This window comes from Marmota marmota, unplaced genomic scaffold, assembly GCF_001458135.2.
Source record: "Marmota marmota marmota unplaced genomic scaffold, marMar, whole genome shotgun sequence".
NCBI classification, from domain to species: Eukaryota; Metazoa; Chordata; class Mammalia; order Rodentia; family Sciuridae; genus Marmota; species Marmota marmota.
This window is the reverse complement of record NW_025999900.1, coordinates 40,855,559-40,875,806: the sequence shown is the minus strand read 5'-3', so window position 1 is coordinate 40,875,806 and position 20,248 is coordinate 40,855,559. Positions and strand designations below refer to the sequence as shown.

Below are 20,248 nucleotides of genomic sequence, written 5' to 3'. Positions count from 1 at the left end.
GGGCCAGTAAGGGGGCTCAATGTAGTGCCCTGCTTCTGGGTAACAGATGATCTGGGGCTTCTCTTTTCCATGGGCCTGCAAGCGTTTAGAGGCCTCATTAGCATAGAACTCGCTCTTCCAGTTGTGGTCATCCTGACCCACAAGGAACAGGAAGGTGGTGTCAGACCTCTCCACGGGAATAAAGCTCTTCTGGTCTTCCAAAGGACTTTTCAGGGCTTCCACAACGTCCTTGATGCCATCTTTGGTCACCTTGATTCGATCTCTCATGATACCCACAGGGGGCAGCGTCTCGTCCTTGTAGTGTATGCTTGCCCCAACAACGGCCACAGAGCCATTGATTATGACTGCAGCCGTGATGCCCTTCAGGAAAGAGGATATGGCAAGGCAGAGTTCTCCTCCTATGGAATTCCCAAGCAGCCCAATCCCTGGACCCTTTACCTGAAAATGGGACAGAAGAAAAAGAAGAATGAATCTCCCATCCTTGTAATAGAGTGAACAGTGCCCATGCGGGAAATCAGCTGGATCTGAGCCTGAATCTGAGCTCTACCTTCTCTCCATGTTGTAACCTAGGGAAGTCTACATATGCTTCCTCCCTACCTTATAAGAACAACCTAAAGGGAGGAAAATTTTTTATGTGCTCATGTTTCAGAGGTCTCAGTCATGTCCAGCCTACTCCATTGCTCTGGACCTGAATCGAGGCAGAACATCATGGCAGAAGGTGTGGCAAAGGAAAGCTGCTCAGCTCAGGACAGCCATGGGGTGGAGAGAGCTCAAGCGAGAAGTCTGTGGCATAATATAATCCCCTAGTGGCCCACTTACCCAGCCATCTCCACCTTCCTAGAGTTACCACCCAGTAATCCATTCAAATTATTAATCTAAGTCACGTGCAGCGGTGCATGTCTGTAATCCCAGTGGCTTGGGAGGCTGAGGCAGGAGGATCACAAGTTCAAAGCCAGCCTCTGCAAAAGCGAGCTACTAAGAAACTCAGTGAGACCCTGTCTCTAAATAAAATACAAAATAAGGCTGGGGATGCAGCTTAGTGGTCAAGTGCCCTGAGTTCAATCCCCAATATTTCCCTACCCCCACCCCCCAAAATCCCTAAAAACCAAAGTAGTAACCTATCAAATGTTAGCTTGGGTTTGTACTATCCCGTGGGACTGACTGCTCTTGTCCTATATTCCAAAGTCCTCTATGTTATCAACAGATGGCCATTTGATAGACCTCTCACAGCAGTTTTTTTTTTTAATTTTAGTTGCAGATAAACATGATACCTTTATTTTGTTTATTTATGTGGTGCTGGGAACCAAACCCAGTGCCTCAGACATGCTAGGCAAGTGCTCTACCACTGAGCTGCGCCCCAGCCCTTGGATAGACACTATTTTGAATAGTAATATTTAAAGAGAACAGTATGCAACTTAGAAGAGTTATAATAATAACTCCTCTAATCAGTTGAACTAATCTTAACTGGTGTCCTTAGAATATATTCAAGTTTTATCCTCCAAACCTTTAGATAATGGGTTAAATTTTTGGAAGAGCCCTCCTTAACTCTCACCACCCAGGTGTTTGTGAAAGAAAGTCTGGAGTTGTTCCCACACATCCAGCTGGGCCCTGGCATGAGCCCTGGGCTCCCCTCCATAAACGATAGGACCACCTGCCAAGATATGCAGGGCAGCCCTGCACAGGGGCCAGTAAGGGGGCTCAATGTAGTGCCCTGCTTCTGGGTAACAGATGATCTGGGGCTTCTCTTTTCCATGGGCCTGCAAGCGTTTAGAGGCCTCATTAGCATAGAACTCGCTCTTCCAGTTGTGGTCATCCTGACCCACAAGGAACAGGAAGGTGGTGTCAGACCTCTCCACGGGAATAAAGCTCTTCTGGTCTTCCAAAGGACTTTTCAGGGCTTCCACAACGTCCTTGATGCCATCTTTGGTCACCTTGATTCGATCTCTCATGATACCCACAGGGGGCAGCGTCTCGTCCTTGTAGTGTATGCTTGCCCCAACAACGGCCACAGAGCCATTGATTATGACTGCAGCCGTGATGCCCTTCAGGAAAGAGGATATGGCAAGGCAGAGTTCTCCTCCTATGGAATTCCCAAGCAGCCCAATCCCTGGACCCTTTACCTGAAAATGGGACAGAAGAAAAAGAAGAATGAATCTCCCATCCTTGTAATAGAGTGAACAGTGCCCATGCGGGAAATCAGCTGGATCTGAGCCTGAATCTGAGCTCTACCTTCTCTCCATGTTGTAACCTAGGGAAGTCTACATATGCTTCCTCCCTACCTTATAAGAACAACCTAAAGGGAGGAAAATTTTTTATGTGCTCATGTTTCAGAGGTCTCAGTCATGTCCAGCCTACTCCATTGCTCTGGACCTGAATCGAGGCAGAACATCATGGCAGAAGGTGTGGCAAAGGAAAGCTGCTCAGCTCAGGACAGCCATGGGGTGGAGAGAGCTCAAGCGAGAAGTCTGTGGCATAATATAATCCCCTAGTGGCCCACTTACCCAGCCATCTCCACCTTCCTAGAGTTACCACCCAGTAATCCATTCAAATTATTAATCTAAGTCACGTGCAGCGGTGCATGTCTGTAATCCCAGTGGCTTGGGAGGCTGAGGCAGGAGGATCACAAGTTCAAAGCCAGCCTCTGCAAAAGCGAGCTACTAAGAAACTCAGTGAGACCCTGTCTCTAAATAAAATACAAAATAAGGCTGGGGATGCAGCTTAGTGGTCAAGTGCCCTGAGTTCAATCCCCAATATTTCCCTACCCCCACCCCCCAAAATCCCTAAAAACCAAAGTAGTAACCTATCAAATGTTAGCTTGGGTTTGTACTATCCCGTGGGACTGACTGCTCTTGTCCTATATTCCAAAGTCCTCTATGTTATCAACAGATGGCCATTTGATAGACCTCTCACAGCAGTTTTTTTTTTTAATTTTAGTTGCAGATAAACATGATACCTTTATTTTGTTTATTTATGTGGTGCTGGGAACCAAACCCAGTGCCTCAGACATGCTAGGCAAGTGCTCTACCACTGAGCTGCGCCCCAGCCCTCCCAGCAGTCTTTGTTGTTTCTTTGTGGCTTCCGTAACAGCACCCTTACTGGTTTCATGAAAGTGGTAAGAACTAAGTGATATTTTAATCAATCCAGGTTGTCAGAGGAAGTAGATGTGACAACATATGGAGTTAAGACATTGGCAAAATAAAATGCTCAATTTAACTTATCTTTGTGTATATCTTATACTTTTTTCACTACACCCAATCACCTTTTCTTTTTCTTTATTATACTTATTATTAAGGTACTAGGGATTGAATCCAGAGGCACTTTACCACTGAGTGACATCCCCAATCCTTTTTTATTTTCACAAGGGTCTCTGAAAGTTGCTTAGGGCCACAAAAAGCTGCTGAGGCTGGCCTCAAACTAGAGATCTTCCTGCCTCTACCTCCTGAGGAGCTGGGATTACAGGTGTATACCATCACACCTGGCTCCTGTAAGCTTTCTAATCACCTTCACCCTTGACAAGAAAAGGAGGTGAAGAGGACATTCCAAGAAGATGGCATGTCACAAGCATAGGGAAGAGAGCCGGTGCTCTGGGAACTGCAGGAAGTCCTGTGCAGTCACACATAGTGAGGCAGGAATAGCCTGGCCTGCTTAAGGCCCTTATCCTGAGTGAGGAAACAAATCTTCAGAAAAGGCGCTTCCTTGCCCTTCAAGGAGGGTCACCCCTTGACATTGAACATGAAAAAGTATGTTTTTTTACCTAAAAAAATATATACATTCTGGGGCTGGGTTGTGGCTCAGCGGTAGAGCACTCGCCTAGCATGTGTGAGGCACGGGTTTGATCCCTGGCACCACATAAAAAATAAATTAATTAATTAATTAAAGGTATTGTGTCCATCTACAAATATATATATACACACACACATACACATTCTTCCTGCTTTAGAAACTACATAATTGGTGTGTTTAACTGGGGATTGAACCCAGTGGTGTTCTACCACTAAGTCACATCCCCAGCCCTTTATTTTTTATTTTGAGCCAGGGGCTCACTAAATTGCCCAGGCTGGCCTTGAACTTGTAATCTCCTACCTCAGCATCCAGAGTTGCTGATATTATAGGTGTGCATCATGGTGCCTGGTCATATTACCTTTCTTTCTCTCTCTCTTTTTGTACCAGGGATTGAATCCAGGCCTGATTAACAAATGAGCTACATGCCACATCCCCAGTCTTTTGAAATTTTTTTTTTCCTTTGGAGACAGGATCTCACTAAGTTACTTAGAGCCTTGATAAGTTGCTGAGGCTGGCTTTGAAATTGTGATCCTCCTGCCTCAGCCTCCTGAGCTGCTGGGATTACAAGTGTGTGCCACCACGCCCAACCATATCACCTTTTCTGAGAGCTCCAGTGCTTCCATCCATATTGTGCCCTGATTGAATTTTAAAATTAGCAAGGACTGCCTCCTCATTCTTGGCTACACTGAGTCTAAAAACCATAAACTATTCCAGGAACTCAGATGATGGCTGTCAATTTCCTTCTTTAAGGTTAACCCTGTGCTCTCACAGGGGTATGGGGGAGAGAGGGTGGCTGAGCACAAAGACTTACAAGCAGGCGTCTCCTGGGGAAGGTCATGGCCTTTTATTACAGTTTACTTCCTGTCGATCTCAAGGTTCTCAAAGGTAGCCTATGAAATACTAAAACAAACTGGAATTCAGAATTCCAGAATATCAACTAGTAACCTCTTTACTAACAGGAAATGTGATAATGTAGAACTGCATAGAAGTATCCCTGAGAAGTGTCTATGTAAGGCAGTGGCTGCTGGATTAGGAGAGGCCCCCAAGAATGGGCTGTGGGGCTGATTCAGTGGTAGAGTGCTCGACTAGCACGTGTGAGACCCTGGATTTCATCCTCAGCACCACATATAAATAAATAAAATAAAGATATTTTGTCCAATTACAACTAAAAAATAAACATTAAAAAAAAAAGAATGGGCTGATTTCTGTGAAACCAAAAGCACGCATGAGGTGGGGAGCAGCCCACAAAACTAAGAAGAGATCTAACCTCAGGGTGATGGAGCAGGTAGTTCACAGCTTCCTCAAAGTACTCCAGGTGCACAGTCTCTAGGCTCCGGGGAAGGTCATCATAGCCATAATAAGCCAGAGCCATCACAGCAAAACCCTTGCCAGCCAGCAGACTAGCTCGGTACTCCAGAAGGCCACCTCCAAGTCCAAACAGGTCCACAATCCCAGGATAGGGCCCAGGTTCTTGGGGAGAAACAAAACAGAATAGAAAATGGAGTTATAAAATAAGCAAGGATTATCTCCTCATCCTTTTAAGTCTTTGCAGTGCCGTCAAAAGCCATATATTACCTACTGGGAGATGAACAACTTTTCCACTATCAAAAATGCTTAAAGACCTCTGGTATCCAAACATCCAGAGAGTGGCCTAGGCTAAATCCACATTCCCCTCTGTATCACAAAAGCCCCACGAATTTTCACAAAGACCTTGTATTTCTTTTGAGATCAAAAACACTTTATGGCCCCGTGATACAGCACCTGGCTGGCATGAGTGATGCCCTGGGTGTAACAGCATTGAAAAAAAATACACACACACAAATGAACAATAAGAGCAACAAACATATGGCCTTTCCTAATCCCCAAAATTGGACAATGCCAACTGCCAGAGAATGCACAGCCACTGGAACTGTCTGTCATACAATGCTGATTGTAATGCAAAATAGTGCAGTCTGTGAAGAAATCAGTTGACAGTTTCCTCTAAAGGCCAATGTATTCTTCCTATATGACCCCAAAATCCCATTCCTAGGTCTTTACCCAAGAGAAATAAAAACTGTCTTCACACAAAAGCTTGTGTCGAAGTGTTTGTAGCAGCCTTATATAATTGCCACAAACTGCAAACAAATGTGCTTTGACTGGTGAATGAATATAAACTGTGCTATATCCATATTTTGCATCACACAGAACAGCTCAGAAAGTCTCAAATGCTAATGGGCACAGACTCAAAATGCTACTTACTAGGGCTGGTGAAGCACTAGACTAGCAGATGCAAGGCCTTAGGTTCAATCCTCAACCCTACAATAAAAAATAAATAAAAGGCTCCATTTTGCATGATTACATGCATAAGGTATTTTCACCATTTATATAATATGAAAATTTCTCTTTTACATATCCAGTTTAGAGAAAAACACAACAAACACTTGCTAGGCACCATGTAATGTAAGTCTCTGAATCCCTTTGTCCATTTCCCGCCCCCCTTGGTGTATGTCTTACTATTAGTTTTCTACACACACACACACACACACACACACACACGTACATATATATAATTTATTGTTTGCAGCAGTACTGAGAATTGAACCCAGGGGGCGCCATCTCCAACAGTGAGCTACATCTCCAGCCTTTGCTGAGGCTATCCTAGAATGACCCATCCTTCTAGGCCACCATGGCCTACCAGTTTTCTTGATAATATCACTACTTACATAAGTACATATGCACCTTAAATAACATTTTGCTTCTCTTGCCTGCCTTGTGAATTTTATCTCAATGCAAAGATACTGAATGTGTTCTGGTATTTGATTGTTTCACCTAACACTGTGGGGAACAAGTTGATTCTTGCAGCTGTGGCTCATTCCCTTTGCTGGAAACAGCTCCACCTATCCATCACTTCCACTGTTGGTGGATATTCCGGCTGTTGCCAAGTATTCCTCTGGGTGCACATGTACCAGAACAAGTAGAAAGCCATATTCAAGTAGGTAATTGCAGAAAATTTTTTTCCCAGAGTAGCTGAACACTGTGACTGCTTCTGCTGCGTACATGAGTTTCTTTCTTCCAGGTACTTGGTAACAATTGGTCATGTCAGAGTTCTAAATCTTTGCCACTCTTGAGGTTATGAGATGCATTCTGTATTTTTATTTTTGCATCTCCTTCATTACTAATGAGGCTAAGCATCCTTTCATTTTTTTTCACTGACCAATAACTTTATGTATGTAAAAGTTTCCAATAATCTCCTTAGATTCCCAGTTGACAGGAAGAGGACTTCCTCCTTTTATAACTGCTAATTTACATAAACCTTAACATACTGTGGGAATGAGGAGAAAAGTTGTAAAACTGAGAAACTTTTAAAGACCATTAAAAAGTTGAAACTACCTACATACGGGTTTTTTGTTTTTTAATTTTTTTTTAGTTGCTAATAGACCTTTATGTTACTTATTTATATGTGGTGTTGAGAATTGAACCCAGTGCTTCACACATGCTAGGAAAGCTNCGTCGCGCAGGGACGCGCGCAGCGTGACCGGCTGTTCGGGGGCCAGGCCGCGCACGGCGATGTGCAGCGGCTCGTCCCAGCAGCAGCGGCCCAAGGGCTTCAGGCTTAGTGTCGCAGTTGTCCGTGAAGAAGCCCAAGTGCTGCGGCCACCCAGCCTAAGCAGAGGAGGCCCTGACATTCGCGCCCAATTCTTCAGGCCCCATTGGTACAACCGGCACGCTCGTAGGACAGAGAGCGAAGAGGCAACCATTTTGCACCTTAACTCAGTCTTCGCAACTGAACCGGAGAAGGGAGAAAGTTAGAGGTCCTCTAGTGGCCGGCTGCCTGATGCAAGCTAAGTGCCCACCCGGCCCAGCCTCTCATTTGTCGGAGAGGGGAAGGGCGGAGCCCTGCCAATCAGAAAACGAAAATAGTTACTCATGGACTTTCTTGAGGCCGCCTCCACTAAAAACTGCTTTATGATGAAGAACAACTTCCTAGTTCTGCTTCTTAGGCTCTCTTTGGCCCAGGAAAAGTGTCCTGGACCAGGGCTGGCTTTTAAAGAAACCTGGCACCTAGCAAAGCCTAATAGCTGAGAGAAATGCAGGACTGGAATCCAGTTTTATCACTTTATTGGATAACTGGCATTCGTTACTACTTCTAAGCCTTTTCTTTACAAATATGCACCACATTTTTTGCTTGTGTGTTATCTATCAGTGCTTATCCTTCACATCGGTCCTCCATCTAAGGGTCTTGACATCTTACTAGCCAGCTATGTAACCTCTGAGCTGCAATCCATAGAGGAGCAAAAATAGCCAAATGATGTAATAGGAATTATGATTTTGCTATACTGGGTTGTCATTTTGCTCCGTTAGGTGAACTTTATCTCCTGCTCATCCTAGATTTCTCACCTTTTTCATTTTTTCATAAATTATTGATTATGTTTTTTATCAAACTTAAGCTTTAGGCCCCTTCCAAGGCCTGTTAAGATTTTACATTAATAATTTCATAACCTTGTTATTGGAGAAACCTGGATATGTATAAGCTGTGTTTACTTCTGCTCCCAAATAAGACCATCCTACAAGCCTTCTCAGACAAACCTAGTTCCAAGTTGTCTTGAGGCCTACTGGTCGTTAATCACACAACTCCCTTCAGCTCCAATTACTCTTGTATTGATTCTATGAGATACTTCCAGTATTTTATGCATAGAGCCTCAGAATTTAAAGAAAGGAAATAATATAGCTAATTTGTGGGGAGTTGGGGATACTGGGAACTGAAGACAGGGAATAATTTAATTCTTAATCCTTACAAGAATTATATGAGGTGGGTCTATGTTGGACAGATTAGACAAAGGGGAATGAAGGAAAAGAAAGGGAGGGGGATGGGAATAGAAAAGATAGTAGAATGAATCAGACATAGCTTTCCTATGTTCATATATAAACATGACCAGTGTAACTCTACATCATGTACAACCACAAGAACGGGAAGTTAGGGCTGGGGTTGTGGCTCAGCAGTAGAGCGCTCGCCTAGCACATTCGAGGTCCTGGCTTCGATCCTCAGCACCACATAAAAATAAATAAATAAAGATATTGTGTCCAACTAAAAAATAAATAAATAAATAAAAAGAATGGGAAGTTATACTCCATGTATGTATGATATGTCAAAATACACTACTGTCATGTATATCTAAAAAGTATTTTTAAAAAGAACTATATGAAGGGCTGGGGTTGTGGCTCAGAGGTAGAGTGCTTGCCTTGCATGTGTGAGGCTCTGGGTTCGATCCTTAGCACCACATAAAAATAAACAAACAAAATAAAGGTATTGTGTCCATTTACAACTGAAAAACAGGATTTTTTTTTTTTTAAAAAAGGACTATATGAGGGGTAAACTGATTTGATGAACATCACACATCTAGAAAATGGAAGTATTGGGATTCATGCCTTTGCAAACAGATTCCCCAGCCTATGCTCTGAACCATTATGCTTTATTTGCCTCTCACATAATGATATCCTATGTTGAGAAGAGAATTTGGAAAATACACTCATATATTGGAGCATTCTGTATAAAAATAGTAAAAGATGCATTCTCTTTGACTCAATCCCACTCCGAGGAATAGTGTCTAAGTAAATATTTACAAATGTGTGTAAATAGGTGGCTACCAGGAAGCTCATCATGGTATTTCTTTTTTGTTTATTTGTTTTGCGGTCCTGGGGACTGAACCCAGGGGTGCTCTATCACTGAACTACATCCTCAGCCCTTTTTATTTTTTGAGACAGAATTACTACTATATGATCCAACAGGTCCACTTCTGGGTATACACCCGAAATACTGAAAGCAGAGACTTTCATATAAATATGAGTCTACTGATATCTATTCACAGTAATTCTGTTTAACTTTCTGAGGAATCTACAAGGTTTTAATATTTAGTCCTGTCGTCTTTCGACCCTTCTCTTTCCATCCTAGAGAAAGCATCCTCTCAAAGATGTTGTGTCCGCCGAGAACTAAAAAATAAATATTAAAAAAAAATTCTCTCTCTCTCTCACTCTCTTTAAAAAAAAAAAAAAAGAGAGAGAGAGAGAGAGAGAAAGCATCCTCTGCCCTTTTTCAGGAGCCCAGGGTCTGAGTACAGTTTGTGCCTAGGCACTGAAGTCAGTACTCAGGCTGGTCCCAAATGCCAATCTTGCCGGGAAACAAAAGATATGACCATCTGAAAAGTATGACCTGGGCCAACTAGACAGAACCTCCGGCCCAGAAATCTTCCCTCTTATCAGGACAAATTTTGTAACAGGCACTCTTAAAATCGGAAATTTTCAGAAAAGCCTCAAGTGGTTTCTTCCTCATTCCTAGCCATTGCTGTTCTTTAAGCTAATTTCTCTATCCCAGCTTCCAACAGGCAGTCACATCATGTTGAAATCTGAAGCTGAAACTGCTCCCAAAGCCCTGCCCCCTGGCACCAGGAAGATGCAACAGAACCCAGAAAACCAGAATGAGCACACATCTCTCAGTTCCCTCAGATGAATCTACACGTATATATTTCTGGGCTTTTGTTCAACAAGAATGATCCCTCCTATAAAATATAACATAACTATAGGTTGGGAGAAGGCAGATTAGCTGTCTTCCCAATTTGGCCAAACTGCTAATAAATTCATTTTTCCTTTTTATGTAATTTTTATCTTACTCCCGATGCAAGTGAGTGTCCAAATGGTAGTTGGGACTTCCAGATTCAGGCGTCTGACTTGAGACCCAATAAATGTCACAAACAGATACCTTTATCTTGGCATTTTCCATCCAGAAGAGGGCAGATTATCGGGTTTACATGAACATTCCTTAAATGATTGACATGTCTTCATGGAGAATTGAGCAGTAATCTGACCCCTAGTTTGAGGTACTTGAAAGAGACAGGGGCAAATGAACATAGAGATGTCAAGCTGTTATTCTGCTTTTAATTATCTATCAGACATATACAGGCCCAAGTGAAGAGTCACTGCTTTTTAGCAGAAGCAGACTCTGGGTCCCTGAGATCCCTGATGTATAAACTCCTTATGGGAAAAAAAAAAAAAATTAAACTGCCTAGCTCTAGAGGTTTATTTTTCAAATAACTAAGAAATCCACTAAGCCACCAATCAATAAGTATGATATAATTTCTCAAAACTCAGTTTATAGAAGGAAATTGAATCAATAGTCAAAGATACCCCCAATTGAATCCACAGGTTCCATCAGGAAACTCAAGAAATTCTGAAGAGTTGGTTGCTTGGTGACCAATATAAACAACTTTTAAATCTAAGAATCCAAAGAAGACTGAAGGCGCAAGACCTTGCTTTCCTTTAAGGACTGTGCTGTGGGAGGCCATTTTTCAGGTAATTTCAAAACACTGCAGGCTGCACCAGGATTAAAAAGGTTTTCATGAGCATTCACTGAATGAGGCAGCCTGGGGCAGTTTCAGACTCTGGATGATTAGGTGACAAAGAGTCAGTATTACTTCAGATACCAACCAGGACTAGGATCTTAATCAACCTCTCTCTGGACCCTGATTCGGGGATTTTTAAAATGAAGGCATTGGAACAGATCATCTTTATGGCAGAATTTCCAAAATAATCTCTGGAGACAGCTATTTAACTGGGTAAATACATAATGAGAAATGGAAACTAAAAAGTTGAGGGTGTGGAAATGAGGGGAACTTCTGGAGTAGAGGGAGGAGGTACTTTGCAGCTTACACAGAATGTTCACAAGTTTCTGGTATCATATCAACACTAAATTTCAGCTTCCTATCAACACTAAATTAGGACAGGTATCAGTCAGACTCTCCATTTTCAGATTGGCAAACCAGTTTTTGAAGGTGTCATGGTTGGGAAGTGCAGAATCTGGCCTTAGCTTTGTCTTCTAACTCTAAGACTGACAATGACGAGCCTCTTCTGACCAAAAGTTACATTCTGCCAATCTATTGAAAATATTTCAGTTACCTTCATCTTGGCATTTTCCATCCAGAAGAGGGCAGATTATCGGGTTTAAAATAGACTTTTCATGTGTTTCCTTCCTTTTTGATTAGCCACTCTATCAGATGAAAACTACTATTCCTTAAGAATATAACTGCTAATGATAATATGGTATTCTTTCTGTTTACATTTTTACTGTTTTGGTTTGGATATGAGGTGTTGCTCAAAAGCTCCTGTGTAAAGGTAGGAGATACAATGATTAGATTATGAGAGCTATATCCTAATCCATGGATTAATCCAGTTAGTGGGTTAGTAATTTGAATGGATTACTGGGTGGTAACTGTAAACAGATGAGGTATGGCTGGACAAAGTGCTTCACTGGGGGTGTGCCTTGGGGATTATATATTTTGTCCCTGGCTTTTTGAGTTCTCTCTCTGCTCCTTGGCTGCCCTGAGGCAAGCAGCTGTCTTCTGCCATGCTTTTCTGCCATGATGTTCTACTTCATCTCCAGCCCAGAGCAATGGAGTCAGCTCACCATGGACTGAGACCTCTGAAACCAAGAGCCAAAATAAACATTTCCTCCTCTAAGTTGTTCTTGTCCTGTGTTTTAGTCACAGTGATAAAATGCTAACACTGTTACCAAGGTTTCTTATGTCACATGTTAAAAGACATATATCTGGGGATAACCTCGATCACCCCACACAGGCAGTCATCCTGGAATGAATCATCCTCTTTCTGTTTTTAAAGTGTTTGGAATCAAAATGCTCCCACCTAAGCAGCAAGATACACATCATTGTGCAAGAATTTGAAATTCTTATTAGAGCACATGTAAGTCAGAAGAACACAAATAGTGTTCTCATGTGACAGTTCATTTTCAATCAGTCCGAGTAGGTACTCTTTCAGGAAAAATATCTCCTTGTGACCAGCCTCTACCTTTGCCCTAATTTCTCTATTTTGACTAACTACTGAGTGCCCTTGTGGCACGAGGCCTTCACAGTTGTGAAAAATTAAACAACCAAAGTTAATTTTATTTGCAAAAATATCCTGCAAGGATATCAAAATAATCCCGTCTGACATAATCTGAGGGAAGTTATCAGTTCTGGCCTAGAAGCATCTAGATGAAAATTGACCCTTAACAGAAACACCACAAGGTCAGATTTATTATTTGGAAGACAGGAGGATAAATCAAACCCTAGAGACAGGAGGTATGTATTTCATTTTATGGAGAAAGAGAAGAGTCATACCTGGTCTGTGGGTGCACACTGGGGCAGTCCAGGATGGGCAGAGGTTGATATGACTGAGATAGAAAGAATGTTAAAGAATAGTGGTACCTGCTCCTGGGAGTGCCAGGTTAGCATGCTGAGGTGGTGGGGAGAGGAGCTTGAGCTAAGGCCAGAGTGGCACAGAGATTAACTACACTGAAGCTACAGTCATGCAGACTGGATTTGCCCCCTGACTCCCCTACTTATGGGCCATGTAAACAATTCACCTTGGTGAGCCTCAGCTTCTTCCAGGATCATACCTTCTGCTGCACCCCTTCCCTGACTCAGGCAAAGGCAAGGCCCTACTGAGGTGGATGGCGCAAGGCGTCCATCCTCCGGAGGAGTGCAGTGTGTTCCTGGGAATGGGCTGGTTTGGTTTTGTATTCCTTTAATAAGTATAGTTGCGACTTCTCATATGACCATTAAGTACGAAGGAAAAAACATGACTTTCCCAATTAATGCAACTACTTCTAAAGAATAAATCTGTTTGCTCTAAATGCAATGATTCAGCTGTGGAACGTAAATTGTTAATGTTTAATGAAAAAACCCCTGTAGGAAAAACAGTCAAGGAAGTTTTTGAGAAATTAAATTGAAATCTAGAGAAGAAGAATTAATGTTAAGAAGACAGATTAGTGCTTAGTACTGGGCAACTTGTTCTTGTTCCTGTGCACAATGGTTTGGTGCTCTTGCTCTTGTTTGATTAAAATTAATAGCCTCTTTTTTCAAGTTAACCACTTGCCATAACCGTGGCGCCGATTCTAGTCAGTTAAGTCAAGAAAGAATAGTCCAGGTATAGGCCAATAGTCTGGGACATTTCTAACTATTATTAAAAGCTAACTAAGCAGAAACAGCTCAAAGCAAAATGCGAACTGAAAGTAAAAAATGTTTGCTCATGCATATGCCAAGATACATTCTTCTTATCTAATTGTAGCTACGTAATATTTTGTTTCTTTGAATAATGATTCCTGTTTTGTAACCACAAAGTACTGTGAGCCTGCCAAAATGAAAAGTATATATGATTAACTTCACAAGTAAAGATTGGGATTCAGCACCTTCACTTTTGTGTCTGTGTTGTTTCTCCACCCCCTTTCGCCGACTCCTCACCATCTGTTCGTCTCCTGAGACCCCCTGTTGGAGCTGGACTCCGAAAACCTTCCTCTGTGAAGCCCTTAGCAAGATACTCTATGATTTTCAACTATCATTATTAGACCAAGAGAGTATTTCCAAAGGAAATATAAAACAAAATACTAAAAGTATTTGTTTTCTACGGTGCTTTCCATTTTAGTTAAAACCTGGAGAGAGCCTAATAGTTAAGGAAGAGATGAAGTTATTTATCCAGTTGAAAAAATGTGCTACCCCTCAAATATTTTAATGATGAAGATTATATAGCAATATGGAAAAGTACTGGGTAACTTGAAGAGCAGAAAAGACAGCAGATGTGGATAGTTCAGTTAGAGAGCCCAATATTTAACAACATGAGGTGTCGCAGGAGTAATAGTTAAACTAAGTGGTATGAATTAGGAATGATATCAATTTGTGTGTGACTGGGCCTGGATAGAAGAAGTTATGGGCATGTAGGGGAATTGAGTTGTCCTAAGAGAAGGGATAGAATTTGTGTCAAGTATGGAAGAAAAGGCCATTTCATGCAGAAGGCACAGGAGGAAGCTTGTGGAGGAATACTCGAAGAGCAGCTAGGGGATCCAGCTGGCTTTAGCAGAGTTTACCAGTCAGGACAAAGTCCTAAGCTGGGGTCCTGCTCATGTTGAACCCTGAATGCCAGGCTGAGTTGTTCGAACTTTATGCTATAAGCTATTTTTGTGTGACAGAGTTGGGAGGGGGATCTTGCTATGTTGTCCAGGGTACCCTTGAACTCCTGGCTCAAGCAATGCTCCTGTTTGGGAGCAGGGACCCAGGCATATGACACCATCCCAGCTTCCTATAAGCCTTTTGAACAGAGAAAAAGCAATATCTGAAGACAATTAGAAATGGGAAACTATTGGGGACAGATATAAATACTGGGTCTGATACAAGGAAATACTTTATATGTTGCACTACTTCTTTCTTCTGTCCTTCTAATCTGCTTGGCTTTCTCACCCCACCCCATTCCTTTTCTCATCTATCTTCCAAGATAGTCTCTTTCTGTACACGAGTCTGATTTCTACAGACCTCCACCAGTTCGTCCCATCCTCTTAACAGGTTCCTGTCACAGCTGCAGGCCCTGCCTCTGGACCAGGCAGCATAGAAGAAAGTTTTTGCTAGGAAATATGACTGGGACCCAAAAAGAAAAGACCTTCTTCTCTCATCAGTACCCTGAGTCACTCCCTCCACGGCTGGGATGGGGCATGACTCTTGGCTTCTCAAAACTGAACCAAGAGGTATGTGCATCTGTCTCCAACGTGCCACCCATCTTCCACTTTGGCCCTCAGCGCTGTGCAAAGCTCAAGAACCAGTATCTGAAGAAGGCTGCTGCCAACCTTACCTTCTCTCAGGAGGTGATGTGGCAGCGAGGCCTGCCCAGCATGCCTTACAGCCAGTATAGCTTTGACCATATCTACGACACAGATGACATCGTCCCACCTTCCCAGATCAGGAAGGCCCAATGTGAGAAACCTGTCAGTGTCAAGTCCCTGAGAACAGAGGTCATCTCCCAGGCTATGAAGACGGCAAGCCCTGACAATCTTGTCAAGAAGCAGAAGAAATCAAAGCCAGCAAGCCCAGTCCAGAGAGGATCTCCCCGTCTCCCCCTTTATTCCCAAAAGGATCCAGATTTGCTGAGTCCACTGCCTTCTCCAGATGTGAACCTGGAGGAAAGGGAACTGTGGCTTCCCCCTCATGAGAAGGAGGCCAGAGACTGGGAGGCCATCGTGCTGGAAAAGCTGAACAAGCGCACAGCCCGGTGGATCCAGAGCAAGCGTCCTGCGAGGCCTGGGGTATCACCCAATAAGTGGCAGACGTTCCTGCGTCAGCAGTATGACTGGAGCCACATCCGGGATGAGCTCACCTCCAAAAGCGACCTGGAGCTCCTGAAACAGCTGGAGGCAGAAGAGACAGCAGAGTTTGAGCCTCCAGTTATCATCCTGCCCCCCAAGGAAGAAAAGCAGCCAGAGCTGCGGCTTCCAGTTTACTACAGGTAGGCTGACCAGGCCCCAGGTGTGCCACTGAGGATCCCTAGCTCCCCTTCAAGGACTCCCAGGTGGGCTCACACTCTTTATTTTATCTTATTAATTTTTTGTGTTGCTGGGGATGGAACTCAGGGCTTACCACTCACTCTAGGCAAGGGTCTACCCCTGAGCTACACCCACAGCATACATTCCTTATTTTGCAATGTATTCTACTATCAACCTCATGCTCTCTACCACCAACCATTCTCTGAGATCTCTTCAAAGTAATTTTCTCAGCCTTTGTACTACTGACATTCTGGGTTAAACACATGTTTTGTTTTGTTTTAAGGAGCTGTCCTATGCATTGTAGGATGTTAGCAGCATCTCTGGCATTTCCCCGCTAGATGCTAGTAGCACCCCCAAGTTGTGACGACCAAAGATGACTCAAACACCATCAAATGTCTCTGAGGGATAAAAATCACCTCCATTTGTGAACCACCACCTTAAAGGAAAGGGATTGGTTCTTGGCCTTCCCCAGCAGATGTAGCTATCCAACTGCAGTTCCAGTTACCATTCAGGTGTTCCCAGAAATGTATCCATGGTGAAAGTAAGGAAGGCAGACACCTCACAGCACTGAGGTCTGACTCTGTCTCACTCTGTACAAAGCCAGGTGTCACTGACTCAAAACCCAGCCAGCTGCAGGGCAGAGAACCAGTCACAAGTGGATATCTATCTATTTATTTATTCATTTATTGGACAAATATAAATTACATTCTTGCTACTTTCAGATAGTCTGCCGGAACTTCAATATAAAAGAACAGATGTGTACCTTTAATAAGATTATAGCCTGTCAACTGGGTGGACAGACATTAAATAACTACCCACACTTTTAGGGTGAGGTAATGTAAGAGGTGAGGTCCCTTCTTTAAGTCCTTTTAAACTCTAAGGGAACCAATGTTTTAAAAAGTGGGTGGGGGGGCAGCGTTATGTTGCCAGGCCTGGTGGTGTACACCTGTCATCCCAGCTACTTGAGAGGTTGTGACAGGAAGATGGCAAGTTCAAGGTCAGCTGGGCAACTTAGCAAGATCCTGTCTTAAAATAAAAATTATAAAAAAGGCTGGGGATATAGCTTAGTGGCAGAGCTCTTGCCCAGCATGTGTGAGACCCTGTGTTCAATCCCGCTGGGGCAGGCCGGTGGCTTATGTTGGAAGAATGGCCACCCTACGGTGCTGCCCAGTGGCTGCAGAAGGTGTGGCCCCATCCGTGGAGGGAAAAGGTAGCTGAAGACAAGCCTTCTGATTGCTCCATATTCAACTGGCATCTTGGGGACAAAGTTAATAGTTAAATACAGGTGTTCAGTCGCTCACATGTGTGGGAGCTGAGCCTAAGAGCTGTGGTGAATCATAAACCAAATGGAAAGTGGGGTACCTTTCCCCTTTTCCCCCTCTCTCACCTCTGCCAAGATTGCCCAATTACTCCCCACAAGTGCAGACAGTTGAAAGCATGCCTGGCAGAAATACCACAGCTGAGGACATTGAGGAGAAGAGAAGCATCATCCAGCCCCCAAAGGAGAGCTGCTTCCGACAGGTGAATCCTGCAGCTGGAGAGTTTGCTTACTCCACAGACAACAAGTTTGAACAAGAGATTTACTTTGGTAATTGCGCCAGCCCCTATGGGGGAGGTAGAGGTGGGTGTGGACCAAGGAAGTGAAGATGGCTGGGGGATACAAAGGGAGGTGAGGCCCTGGATGTCCTGGGGATTTCATGCTATAGCCCCTGGGTACCAGCACAGGAGTTGCAGCGGTGGTGTCTGATGGGAAGGAACCAGTTCTCTTCCCCACTACCATATCCCTTCACCTTACTAAGGAGGGAGTGGAAGATGGGATTGTAACTTCAGCAGGATTTGACTCTGGAAGCACCCTACCTCTTCTCTGCCCACCTTTTTCCCTTTGCTCACTTTGAGATTATTCTCCCACTAAGGTGCTAAGTTGGAAAAAAAAATAACAGGCTTTAGAGTTGGATAGAATTAGGTTTAAAACCTGGCTCAGCGGCCCCCCCCCACAATCCTTTTAAAATATTTTTTTGTGCTAGGGTTTGAACCCAGGGGCACTTAACCACTGAACCACACCCCCAGGCCCCTTTCTAATTTTATTTGAGACAAGGTCTTGCTAAGTCGCTCAGGACCTCACTAAATTGCTGAGGCTAGTTTTGAACTTGTGATCCTTCTGCCTCAGCCTCCCAAGCTGTTAGAATCTCAGGCATGCACCACTACGCCCAGCATCAGTCCCTTCTTAATAACCTTCAGTAAGTTACAGGCTTCTGAGCCTTAGAAACCTCATTGGTAAAGTGATGTTAATAAAAAAGCACCTCAAATAGAGTAGACAAAAAAAATCTCAATCTTTTCTTGCCCAATGCCTGGCACACAGAGGTGCTCAATAAATGCCCATTATCTTCTCCATCCACCTTGCTTTCCTTTAGATGCCTGGGCTCCCAGGATGAAAAAAAAACAATCTAGGTCTTTATGTTCCAAGCTGTTTCTTCTTCCTAGACCCCTATCTTGTTCCTAAACTGCTATCAGCTGGGTCTTCTTAAAGGGTTTAAAAAACTATTCTGACTAAGGTACTAATGACTGATAGGAATAATTAAGTGCCCCTTCTTTAGTGTCTAGCTTTTCAAAGGGGACAATTCCTGTAAATTAGATTCTGCCTTACTGATGGAAAACACTACCCTGGCTTTCAGGCCTCTGTGAGGCTTTTCTATGAGGTCACAAGTTGTGACATTTCCAAGCAATAGTCACCTTCAAAGGATGTCCCACAGCATGGTAATCTTGGGTCCTAGGGCTTAGATTAAGGCAAAAGGAAATTTGGCCTGATCTTGGTGAATGGAAACCAGGAAGAGAGAAAAGAGGAAGGTTCTGGGGGACTCACTGATTCTTTGTTCACAGATAAAGTCCAGATCATCCATAAGATTGGTGCAAAGAGAGACCAGATTTTCCTGGAAAACCTCAATCGGTACAACAAGCAGTTATCTAAGGTCTTCCCTGAGACTCCAGAAAGGTGGAGTTCCCAGCCTATTCCTGAAGCACGTAAGCAGGAAGCTGATATTAGGGGTAATGATGGAAGTGTGGCTTTTCTTTAGGGTCTCTAGTCAAGGGGTTGGAGCACTCCCAGGAATACGGGAGCTCCCTTTCTACCAACCAAAAGTCATCTTGTAAAATTACAAAATACTAACTGCAATTAGGAAGAGCCTTGGTGGAACATACATTCGATTGAATTAGATATAACTTAGATGTAACCAAGTGTTTCATGGCCAATAATTACAAATAAGAAAGGTCCCATTTTAATGCTTCAAGAGAAAGTGCGTCCTCACTACCTACTGTACCCTCTCCCCTTTGGCTAGCTCTTCTTTTCCACTACACTCAGGCCCATACCTGCCTCAGACCCTAGGGTGTTCCTTTGTTTTAAGTTTCTGTTTTATGTCATTCTTTTTTTTTTTTTTTAAAGGTGGACACATTATTTTATTTTTATGTGGTGCTGAGGATCAAACCCAGTGACTCATGCATGCTAGGCAAGCACTCTACCACTGAGCCCACAATCCCAGCCCTTTTATTTTAATCTTTATTCTTTTAGACAAAGAGGGTAGAAGGAAGGAAGATGACAAGAAATGAGCTTATGAAATAAAATGAGCCCTCCATCCAAAAGGCTGTGTCTCCATTTCCCATGCCTCTTTTCTTTCCAGTATCACTGTTCAGATGGTGAAACTAAAGAAACTATGAGAATATGCAGAAACTAAAGCAGTGGCGATCCATTCTTTTTTACCAGCCCCAAACCCCTGTCTCTAGTGCCACCTGGACAGGCAGGAGCCTTTAGGGTAAAGGAGGTACAAGTGACAGCAGGTATGGGCAACTGCCCCAAGACTCCCACGCTCCTTCTTTGTTGAGGATTACCATTATGACACAGTGGAGAAGGTACTCCCACAAAACCTCAGATCTGGTCTTGGCAAGTCATCTTCTGGGGCTTTAGCTGCCTCATTAAAATGGGGCTGATCATTCCCACATCAAGGCACTTTTGCAGTACTTAGATGAGGTGGTTTTGTGAATATGTTTTGTAAACCTCAAGTGCTGTGCAAACTCAAGGCATTACTATTAGTATACCATCTTCCCCATAAGTCAGCTCCATTCTGCTTGTCTTTTCCTCTGAGAACT

The 20,248-nt window shown here is 43.3% G+C and overlaps 2 protein-coding genes across 3 annotated transcripts in view; both read right to left on the bottom strand.

The window, feature by feature from the left end:
• Positions 1-827, bottom strand: part of LOC125615400 (acyl-coenzyme A thioesterase 1-like) — a 32,778-nt gene extending 31,951 nt beyond the window's left edge. Inside the window, exons 1-2 of the mRNA XM_048799523.1 lie at positions 820-827; positions 5-541 (exon numbers count right to left, since the gene is read on the bottom strand). Coding sequence (XP_048655480.1) covers positions 5-541; positions 820-827 — 545 coding nt within the window. The remainder of the gene's footprint in view (positions 1-4; positions 542-819) is intronic.
• Positions 828-1,311: 484 nt separating this feature from the next.
• On the bottom strand, positions 1,312-15,508 carry LOC107144481 (acyl-coenzyme A thioesterase 1-like). 2 transcript variants are annotated; one of them, XM_048798959.1, is made up of 3 exons: positions 15,424-15,508; positions 5,051-5,253; positions 1,312-2,120 (listed from the first exon to the last, which is right to left on the bottom strand). In XM_048798959.1, the coding sequence occupies exons 1-3, from the start codon at positions 15,491-15,493 to the stop codon at positions 1,542-1,544; spliced, it is 852 nt and encodes a 283-aa protein (XP_048654916.1). In that variant the 5' UTR covers positions 15,494-15,508; the 3' UTR covers positions 1,312-1,541. The 2 variants fall into 2 exon arrangements, with proteins under 2 accessions (XP_048654916.1, XP_048654918.1); XM_048798961.1 differs by lacking the exon at positions 15,424-15,508 and adding an exon at positions 7,528-7,545.
• Positions 15,509-20,248: the final 4,740 nt, after the last annotated feature.